This window comes from Lycium ferocissimum, chromosome 4, assembly GCF_029784015.1.
Source record: "Lycium ferocissimum isolate CSIRO_LF1 chromosome 4, AGI_CSIRO_Lferr_CH_V1, whole genome shotgun sequence".
In the NCBI taxonomy this organism is placed as follows: Eukaryota; Viridiplantae; Streptophyta; class Magnoliopsida; order Solanales; family Solanaceae; genus Lycium; species Lycium ferocissimum.
The window spans coordinates 9,324,636-9,336,314 of record NC_081345.1 but is presented as its reverse complement, the minus strand read 5'-3'; the positions used below and the strand labels follow the sequence as shown (position 1 = coordinate 9,336,314).

The following is an 11,679-nucleotide window of genomic DNA, read 5'->3' as shown; positions in this document are numbered from 1 at the left end:
TAGACGTCTAACAAACACAACGTTGAGCACAAGTGCCTAACAGCTAAATGCACAAACAAAAGTGAAGTACCAAAATTGCCCTCAACTTTGACTTAAATGACGACAAGCAAGAATATGCAATATGCTTATTTCCTCTTGTACAAACAGTACTCTAGAAATTTAGGTTAGGAAAAGGTGACCTTTCTTTCATTTTATGGCCCCATGTCCTGAATAGGAATTAGGAACTATATATTCCTTCCGTCCCAAACAATTGTTTTACTTTTCTTATTAGTTTGTTCAAAAAAAGATTGACATATTTTTAAATTTAAAAATAATTTAACTTTATGAGATGATTCACACCCACACAAATATCGAAGACTTATTTTGGATCACTCATTTAAAATGTTTTCCTTTATTTCTTTTAATTGAGACGGATGTAGTACATTTTTTATATGCCACTTTATTTTATTATTATTAGTTTAAAATCTCAAGTTTCTTTTGTCATTTTCATTTATATATTCAATAATGGATCGAAGAATTATTACTAAGAAACCATAAATGAGAGAGAATGAGTGAGCTAGCCAGCATAGGAGAAGAGAAAGACAACTGTCTCTCCTCTCACCTTTTACCTCCCTTCTCTCTCTCTTTCTTTCATGGGTATTGCGTTTTAGCTTAGTGTGAACGCCACAGCCATATTAGTAGCACTAACCTCCATGAAGTCCAAAACCCTAATACACACTAATCACTGACCCCCCATTATTATATCTATTCTTCTTATTAGGTACATTTTCCCAAAATGTGCAGCAGCTTCCTTAACTAAGCATTTGAAGAACAAGACATCTCTTCCCTCTGTCTTAAGAGCTTCTTTTACAGGGCATATATTAGAATTACAACTCCTCAACATTAATATTGCTCCTCCAAGAATGCCTCCCCTCACTGGCATTCTCTTATTCTACATCATTGCTTCCTTCTTCTCACCTCTAATTACTATTGCTCACCTCAATCTTACCCTTCCTCACCAACACCCATACCCTGAATCTGTAGTTCAACAAGTACACAGGTAAACACATTATTTCTCTCTCTATTACTCACATTCCACATCTGGGTTCTTCCCTTTACTCCTATTTAATTTTCTCACCTGGGTTTTCCGACTAAACTCCTTTAACTAGTATTTAACCTAGCATTTCGTCATAGATTTTGTGAAACTTGCAAAAAAAAAATGTGTTTTTGAAGTTGTGTTAAAAATTGTGCTTGAAAGTTGAAGGTGTGTGCATTTTTACTCGAAAGAAATTTGAAGTTTTGTGAGTGGAAGATCCAAACCACTTTCCGGAACTTGAAATTTTTCAAAAATTGATTAAATTCCATGGACAAATAATGTTTTCAATTTTTCTTTCTTTTAGCTCCCCTTTGGCCATAGAGTTTAAAGTTGAAACTTAAAACTTGAAAATTTGAGTTTCTGAAGTTGTGTTTGGTCATGCATTTTACTTGAAAGAAATTTAGAGTTTTGTGAGTGGAAGTGCAAAAACCCAAAAACTGGTGGAACTTGAATTTTTTTTGAAGATCCAAAATTTATGGACAAATAGTTATTTGAAAATAAATACCTGATCCAAAATCTATGGACAAACGCTAGCTTAAAGAAAAGCCTTCCAAAATGTATAGCCAAATGGGAGCTACTCTTGCTTTCATGTTATGCATCACTACTTGACATAGATCTCTTTGTTTTCTCTGTTACAGGAGTATCAATGAGTCCATTTCAAGAAGACAAATACTGGACACAACAGTAAGAGATAATAACAACAAATGCCAAACAGGTAATCCAATAGACGATTGCTGGCAATGCGACTCAAACTGGGCCAAAAACCGACAACGCTTAGCAGACTGTTCCATCGGGTTCGGTCAGGCTGCATTAGGTGGAAAGGGAGGTCAGATCTACATAGTCACTGATTCCTCCGACAAAGACACAGTCAACCCAATCCCGGGCACTCTCAGACACGCTGTCGTCCAAGAAGAACCACTATGGATTGTCTTTGCATCCGACATGTTCATTAAACTAAAACATGAACTTATTGTCAATAATTACAAGACAATTGATGGTCGTGGTGCAAATGTTCATATTACGGGTAATGGTTGTATTACGTTACAGTATGTGAGTAATGTGATTATACACAATGTGCATATTTACAATTGTGCTCCTTCGGGGAATACTAATATACGGTCGAGTCCAACGCATGTTGGGTATAGAGGTAAGTCGGATGGGGATGCGATATCTATTTTTGGATCTCGTAATATATGGATTGATCATTGTGCATTGTCTCATTGTACTGATGGCTTGATTGATGCTATTATGGGGTCGACTGGTATTACTATTTCGAATAACTATTTTAGTCATCATGATGATGTTATGCTCTTGGGACATGATGATAAATACTTGCCTGATACAGGAATGCAGGTTAGTGATTTTAATTTTGATGATTTTTGTGAAGTTATGATTTTTTGGGGGTTGTATTGTAATTTTGAGAAGTTCAGGTGACAATTGCGTTTAATCATTTTGGAGAAGGGTTAGTACAAAGAATGCCAAGAATTAGAAGAGGATATGTACATGTGGTGAACAACGATTTCACACACTGGCAAATGTATGCAATTGGTGGTAGTGCTAATCCTACTATTAATAGTCAAGGCAATCGCTACACTGCTCCTGATGACCCTAATTTGAAGGAGGTAAATCTTTTTTCTTCTTCTTTCTTTGTTTCTCATTCCTTTTTTTGGGGGTAAGGTAAAAGGGTTAATTTTCTAGCTAGTTTTGTCTTTATTTATGTAGTACTGAGTATTAGTTTATCCTTTGAGTTTTATAGTTAGTGTTGGTTTTTTGGAATCATATTTATATAAAAACTTTTTCACCTATATATGTCCATCTTTTGCTTTTCAGTAAGATAACGAGCACCTTGAATAATGAATCTCATGATTAGATTTCTGTAGGATATGACTTTAAGTTTAGTGATAATTGGGGTATCTGGTACCTCAATTATTAGTCAAATTAAGTTGATTATCCTGATGTTTAATAAAGTATATTTAGTCACCAACTCAGAAACCCATATTGTAATGCGATTGTGCTATGATTGGTGCATCAGAGTCCAAACTTGAAACTATAATTGACAATCAAACTTCAAGAGCTAATGATTACTGAATAAAAACTTCAAAAGGTAAATTCAGGGAATAAAAGTGCAAAAAGTGAATGTGTTTAACTTAATATTTCAAGCACTTAGATTTTATTTTAGATTTTATTTTTCTAGATCTACCCGATAAGGATTGTTGGTGGGAGGTGGCAGGTATTCCGTAGAATTAGTCGAGGGGGCATAAGCTAATTCCGAACACCACGTTTATAAAAAAAAGTTGTGCTCTTGAAAATTTTCAATTATAGAAAAAAAGCTTATGAATATGAAAATTAGGGAGTGGGTTTTGACAGTATTATGAAAGTGATACTTCTGTCGTCCCAATTTATATGAAGGTATTTGATTGAATGCAAATTTTAGAATGAAAATAATTTTTTAAAACTTGTTGTTTGTTTAGAATAAGCCACAGATAGTTGTGTGACTAAAATAAAATATTGTCAGATAAAATAATATGGAGTAAGTACAGTTAGACCTCTCTATGATGACACCCGCATATAACAACACCTCTCTATAACAACTAATATTTTTTGGAACCGATTTTTTATGTTATATTTTACTTCTCTATAACAACATTTCATCTATAACAAAGAACAACCAACTTTATGGCAGTACGTTCTTTGTAAAATTACCCCTCATATAACAACTATCTTCTTTTTTTTGGTAATATAATAATTAACCATCTTTATAAAAATAGAATATCTATGATTACTAATAATAAGAGTAGAAATTTTGACCAAATATTTGATCATTTAATACACTATTTATGACAAAAAATATCATATGAATATATATGTTTTCATCATTAAACGATTTTCCTCCGTTATATAAAGAGTGATTAAGCTTAGAATTTGACAATTAAAAATGAAAATTTAATTTTATGCATCTTTTTTGCCTATAACAGCGAAAGTATTATTTAAATGTTAATGCTGTTATAGGTGTATAACAGCCATTCTCTATAATAGTTGAAAAATTTCGGACCTAATGATGCTGTTATGGAGAGATTTGACTGTATATAACATTGAAGAGTGGGGTGACTAATGTGATAAGAGCATGTGGGATGAGCAGGTGACAAAGCGAGAGGACACGGACAATGGGCAGTGGGATGCGTGGAACTGGAGGACGGAAGGTGACATTATGGTAAATGGCGCAATTTTCGTGCCATCAGGCCCGGGCATTACCAACAACCAATATTCCAAAGCCAACAACGTGGATCCCAAATCCGGTGATCTCATCAACCAGCTCACCGCCAATGCTGGTGTCCTTGGTGGCCCCAGGTACCCCCTCACACTTCTCCTCTATTTCTACTTTCAACCCCCTTTCCTTTCCTTTTCTTTTATGCTAAATCATCGCTACCAAGTTTGTTAGAATTTAAATTTAATGTGTAGATATTTCATTAAAAAAGTAATATACATCACAAATTGTTATAGTTAAAACATATTTAGAATATTCGTAGCTAATGAAAGATTCTTTGGCTTTTCAAATGTTTAGATTTGGAAAAGGGAATACAACTGTAAAAGAATATAGGAAAAGGACACGGTGATTTGTCCTGAAAATTTATTTAAAAAATGTTACGAATTATTGTTCATGATAATTATATGCTTTGTGGAGAAGTGAGTTAAATGTTAAATAGCCGTACCTCTAAATTAAAAAATTATTGTACCTTACAGGCAGCTGAACTCACCTTTCTCATCGCATATATATACTACTACTACTTTAGTAGGCGTTTGGCCATCAAAATTGAAACCATGGTTTGAAATCATAATTTTAAACCAGCGTTTGACCATCAAATTTAAGTCGTGGTTTGAAACCTAGTTTGAAACCATGGTTTGAACCCAAATCATCCAAAAAAGCATGGTTTGAATTTGAAGCCATGGTTTCAACTTTTTTAAATACAAAATTTAACCTATAAGTTAATATTTTGTAAAAAAAAAAAAACGCATAAGTTGGTAAATATTTTTAACAATTACCCCCATCAATCATTTATTAATCTCATTAACTTCCACTAACGTTTATTTATGTCTACCAATTTATGTGGGAAGATTATATTAAATAGTAGTTACATTACTATTCATGTTAAATTTTCGATTTTATTAAAGTAAAATTTGATTAATTGATGTTGCATTTTTTAGAAAAGTCTTCTAGTAGTGTATTAATTTTGTTATAAACTATGATTTGCTCATTTGGTAAGATTGTATAAGAATTGAGAATGTTTTGATAGTTTTCACAATTTGTGGGGTTTTTATGTCTATAAGAGAAAATACAACTTAAAATATTCAAATTGTATGTCCAAACATGGTTTGAAACCATTGTTTGAAACCAGGTTTCGAACCATGTCCAAACGGGGCCTTATTAAATTACTCATAATTCAGTCATTAAATAAACTGATTCAAATAGCAGACATGAGTCCCTCAAAAGGCCTTAGTGATCCATAGACTAAGGGCTGTTTGGCCAAGATTTCAAATCATAATTTAAAATTATTATTTTGAAATTAGGTTGATTTGAAGTTGAAACTCTTTATGGACATGAATTATTTTCAAATTATTGTCCGTTTGGCCATAAATAAATTATTAATTTGAAATCAGGTTGATTTATAGTACAACTTTTGAGATTCAAATTGCATGTCGAAAAAAATTTCAACTTCAAATAACCTGATTTCAAGCTATGTTGCTCGGACTCTTAAAAAATTTAGGCAAGTGCGTGTCGGAAAATTCGAGATAGGTGCAGCAATATTTTTGGAGAGTCCGAGCAACATAGATTTCAAATCATGGCGAAATGGGCCCTTAGGTGAATTGAGATAATCATTAAAGTTTTGTTAATATGTCATAAATAAACACTGATCTCAAATCAAAACTTCAAATTTGAGCTTCAAATTGCATGGCCAATGCCTACTGAATCCACGGATCGACTAAGACAAATAGAGGGACATATTGACAACATTAAATATAAAAAATACTATAGGTTCATTATTTAAATACATAAATACAAGACATTGGCTAATTTAGACAAATATATGATACTATAAATTAATAATTCGTTAACTATAATCAAACCATATAACTACACAAGTCGTTAACTATATATATGTTAGTAACAAATTAATGTGATTTGATAAACTTAGAAAGAGATTAATAATATAATATTTCGTTGTTACTTTCTTGTGTTTTTTTAAGTTAATGGTAACATATCAAATAAACAAAAGAAATATAGAAAACACAAAGAAGTAGAGATACTTTTTAGCTCTCTCTAAATAAAGAGACGAGAAAATATATTACTTGTGAGACCGTGAATTGTGAGGGAGAAAGGTGGGATCCAACTACTTTATGTACTTTTTAGCTTAGAAGTTCTTTTTAATTGGTTAGATAATGTGATTAGTGCGAGTAAAATTTGAAATTTTGGCTCACTTTTCTCACAAAGAATATAATTGTCATGAACACGAATGAGTAATATTTGCAAAATAAATTTTTGGAACAAATATCCTTATGGTAGAAAGAAGAGAAATATAATACTATAACACGGTAGGCCTCATAGGTGCACGTGATTATGTGGGGGGTCTTTGACAATGAAAACTGATATAAAACCCCAGTAGAGGGGCCAGTACAGCCTTATAGTCTTGTGTTGTCTTTTTTTAATGGGGACCATTGCATTTTGGCAGTTTAACCCCTGTCTTTTCTTTTGTAAAGCAGTATTACTGAGCACATAATTTTAACAAAAAGAAAAAACTTAATAACACGTATTAGAAGTATCATTAGAACTTGTTTTTGATTTCCTCACCGATGAAAGACTTATCACTCCATCACAATCATTAGAACTTGTGATTGTAGATACGTCTTGACATTAAAAAAAAAATATTGAAAGTTAAATAGTTCTTTTTGAAAAGGATATACTTATATGAGTATGTAATCGTTGTCTTTATTTTCAAGAGGGGATTTAAATACTGTCCTAGAAGGGTTGGAAATGTCTAAACTTTTATAATATTCTAGTAATACGAATTGGTCATACTCATACATATGTTGAGACAGTAAGTAAACGACCTGGAACAGCACCTAGAATCTTTCATTTTTCTCGTTAAATGCAAACAAGAGTGTTGTAGGACAGGGCAAAAAAGGACAAATAAGGACCACATAGCTGTATAGCATGTGAGATATAAAGTTGGCTTCTCTTCTCCGCTTCTTCATGCTTTCCAGCCATGAATAATGTGTGTAGGCCCATAAAGCTGTTTTTTTATTCAAGGACGCGGTTATTGGTCACAAAATTTTGTCAAGGATGTTAGAAAGGAAAGTTTTTGCTCATTATATCCTTTGTGAAAAGAGTGACATCAAAATTTTAAGTTTCGTTCTAGTCTAGTCACATCATTAAGAAAAATTTAAAAGTATTTTAAGTTAAAAAAATAGTTATACTATAGAGGCAGCTAAAAATAATAGTTGTACTTAGGTTCTGTTTCGACAATGCGGTTTCAAATTACGATTTCAAATTCGTATTTGCATGTCCAAACGGGCTCTTTGGGCATCTCCAACTTTAAGCCCTATTTTTTACACCAAAATGGTGAAAATTAACTCCAACCCATTACACTATTTTTTAGATAAAAAAAAAAGATCTCTTTTATATTTTTCTCTCTCTTCTATATTATTATATTTTCTTTTATTTAAATTTTATTTTTTTATTTCATAAAACAAATTCTTTCTTTTTTTCTTTTTTACATATTCATCCCATATAATTCATATTCCTTTCTTATATAACCATTTAATATAAAATTATTGGTGGATCTGGAATCGACTTACCAGAGTACTGAATTATTGTTATAATTTTCTAAATTATTATGTTATTTAATGTATTTTCAATTTTAATCTATTGAACATTGTGTTATAATTTTAATGTATTATGTTATTGAACATTGTGTTATAATTTTAATGTATTTTCAATTCTAAATTATTATGTTATTGAACATTGTGTTATTTATTAACAACACATTATATTTTACATTTGCACTTTTCATTTTTGTGATGGTTATATTTTTTATATAATTATAACTTATAATAAAATTAACTTACAATTCTATATAAAAATAATATATACGAAAATTAATTTATAAAAATTATACTCCAAAATTAAGATGTAAAATTAATATTATACAGATATTACATAAAAAATAATTAGTTATACTAGGGACCTAAATGAAAAAATTAAAATTTTATAATATGTTAAATTAAAAGTATTATATAATAAAAATAATAATAAAATATTGATGAATAGGTGTTGATAAATAGTGTTACACCACACACCAAAATGGCGTAAGAAATGGTGTTGGGTTGGAGCACCAAAACACCAAATATTACAGCAAAACAGGATTTGGTGTAATATTTAGTGTAAGGTTGGAGATGCTTCGTGTGTCCCTCTATTTGCCTTGGTTGATGCCTTTACTCTCTTAGGCCATCTCCAACCTTACACCAAATCTTATTTTGGTGTAATATTTGGTGTTTTGGTGCTCCAACCCAACACCATTTACACCAAATTTGGTGTAATACTATTCATCAACACCATTTCTTACACTAAAAATATAACCATCACAAAAATGAAAAGTGCAAATATAAAATATAATATGTTGTTAATAAATAACACAATGTAATATTTATTTAATTGTACTTTATCAATGATTTCACTTTTATTTGAATTATCCATTAATATGTATAATATTTGTTTACAATTTATATTATTTAAAAATTTATGGTATAAAATAATTTTATATTAAATGGTTATATAAGAAAGGAATATGAATTATATGAGATGAATATGTAAAAAAGAAAGGAATTGTTTTATGAAATAAAAAATAAAATTTAAATAAAAGAAAATAATATAATATAGAAGAGAGAGAATAATGTAAAAGGGATATATTTTTTTGGTATAAAAAATAGTGTAATGAGTTAGAATTAATTTTCAGTATTTTGGTGTAAAAAAATAGTGCTTAAGGTTGGAGATGTCCTGGACGGGGTCCAACTACTTTTTAGCTTAGAGGTACTTTTAAAATTTTCAAAGATGTGATTAGAAAAGAGTGAAAATTTTGACTCACTTCTATATAAAAAGGCATAATGAGCAAAAATTATCATTTGTGACAATTTTGACAAAAAATAATAGTGTCAAATAATCGAATCCTTTCAATAAGAGAACTGACTTCATTATTTTGGTAAACGGATCGGTTCGAAAGACTGTTATTAAATGAAATAAATATAGAAGGCGCCCAAGTCTCAAAAAAAATAAAATATAGAAGGCACCCAAGGTCGACTTGCCTTCTACGTTTATTTTAGGGAAAATTATACAAATTACCTACTTGGATCTTTCTTAGCTTACGATATTGTCGTTTTATAACCAAATTATGATATTCCAGCAAGCACCATAAAATATACAAATGAAATCAATAATAAAAATAATATATATTGAAAGTAATTAGAAAAATATAGTTACATTTTCTTTTTGTCCTGTTCTCCAGTTTGCCTTTTGCCTTTTTTTTTTTTTGTTTTCGTAAAGGGAAAAGACAAAATAAAGAAAAGGACAAAAAAATGAAAATATTTTTTTCTTTTTAAAGATAAAATAAATACAAAGATGAACATATTAGCTAACTGTTTTTAGACTAATAAAAATAAAAATATAGGAAAACTAAAGAATTAGATTAAATAAGAAGTACTTTTAGAAAAATAATAAAGTTACTAGCTTATTTATTAAAAGAAAGATATAAATTTTCTTTTGGAAATGAAATTAAACTCATTTCTAAAGTATGACTCTATTTTCTTTTCACAAGTAAACCTTATTAAAAATGATATGAAAATTAAAAATTAAGCTTAAGAGAAATATTTAACTCTAAAATGTTATAAAAATTTAGGCATGATAAAAAATTAGGTGTTCACAACTGTCACAATATATAAGTATACTGTAACATTATACAAGTATACTGCTATAGTAAACAGTTTACTACATTAGTATACTTCAAGTTACTGCAACAATATACAACTCTGAAATATATATTGCAACAACATATGATATAACTTTGCAACAACATACAATAGTGTACTGTAACATTAATATAACTTTGCAATAGTATATTGCAGCTGTATACTTCAACTTCTACTGTAATTTCAATGAAGCTATATTCTTCAATGATGGAATAATCGAATATATATTGCAACAACATACAATTTTGCAACAGTATACTACAACGTATACAACTCTGCAAATAATCAAATATATATTGCAACAACGTACAATCTTGCAATAATATACTGTAACAGTATATTTATGTTATGAATATTCGACTTTCATAATCCAATTTTGTCTTATGAAACAAAATACTTGCAGGTTTATTCTCCGTTTTATATGTCAAAGCACATAAATATTAGCACGACCGTCCATGAAACAAAATACACGATAGGACAACAATATCCATATTTGACAATTAGAGAATACATTTACAGCTTGTAAATACTGCTACAGTAACACGTTTAAGATTTTAAATTCGAAATATTAGGATTTCTTATATATTTCAAATAAACCAAGATTTAATGATTTTTTTATTTGATCTCAAAGTCCTAAAAATTAGGAAAACAATTTTGTCCAATGTAAAGGATAAACAAAGTCCTAAAAATTAGGAAAACAATTTTGTCCAATGTAAAGGATAAAAAGATCTATCAATATGTCGCTAAAGGATTCCGTGCTTCTAGTGTGTACACATCCAAAACGTGAAGAATTTTTGCACTATCAATATAATTTTCACTATTTTTACCATGGTATTATTTAGTGCTTGCTAACCTGATCATATACGCATTTTTTACATAAAACTTAAACTCAAGCTTTTATCACAACATGACTCATTCCACCTGCATTTTCTTACTTGTAAAGGGATTAAAGTCCTCCGTATCTAATATAACAGGGACAACAGCATGAGCATGTCCAAAGGAGGCACTACCGGAGCAAGCGGTAGTGGCAGTGGCAGCGGTAGTGGTCATTCCGAGTCCAATAGTGGCGATGTCGACTTGTTCGGAATGATATTCAGCGGTACTGGTGCATCTGCAGCATCATCACCATCACTAACAACCACCCCTATCTTACTCTACTTTTTAATTATTCTGACTTTGTACATAACCATCACCAGCCAAGATGGTCAATTATCAATACCATTGTTACTCTTACTATAGCATTGTAGGACACTGGATTTGTTAAATTATTATTATTCATTTAATTTGGAATTAAAGAAAGTTTTCGTTCCACAAGTTTAATTGTATTCATGAGAGTTCCACATTTTGTACATTGATAGATAGGAATATTAGAGATAGGCTGTTGCTCGTTAGTTATGGCGTGGCACTGTGCTTTCACATTTTTGTTTATCTCGTGGACTTGTTGATTAAGTTGTGGTCACCGCTCCTCTAGCTTTTTATTACCTCTGGTGCTTGATATTGTTCTCTGAACAATAGAAAATATCTTCCACTTCGGTTGAATACTCCTTGTAGAATCCACAGGGAATTTGTACTTCTGTTGAATCCTTCTC

The 11,679-nt window shown here is 30.5% G+C and overlaps 1 protein-coding gene across 1 annotated transcript; it reads left to right on the top strand.

Moving 5' to 3' along the window:
* Window positions 1–529: 529 nt before the first annotated feature.
* Window positions 530–11,404, top strand: LOC132051515 (probable pectate lyase 5). The gene is made up of 5 exons (XM_059442645.1): window positions 530–1,039; window positions 1,714–2,428; window positions 2,506–2,697; window positions 4,215–4,423; window positions 11,065–11,404. The coding sequence occupies exons 1-5, from the start codon at window positions 903–905 to the stop codon at window positions 11,327–11,329; spliced, it is 1,518 nt and encodes a 505-aa protein (XP_059298628.1). The 5' UTR covers window positions 530–902; the 3' UTR covers window positions 11,330–11,404.
* The last annotated feature ends 275 nt before the right edge of the window (window positions 11,405–11,679 follow it).

Excerpts from the sequence above, each read along its gene's own strand:
- LOC132051515 (XM_059442645.1), top strand. The coding sequence starts at position 903 with ATGCCTCCCCTCACTGGCATTCTCTTATTCTACATCATTGCTTCCTTC. Across the intron at positions 1,040-1,713 it reads GTAGTTCAACAAGTACACAG|GAGTATCAATGAGTCCATTT; the intron begins GTAAACACATTA and ends TCTCTGTTACAG. Across the intron at positions 4,424-11,064 it reads GGTGTCCTTGGTGGCCCCAG|GGACAACAGCATGAGCATGT; the intron begins GTACCCCCTCAC and ends CTAATATAACAG.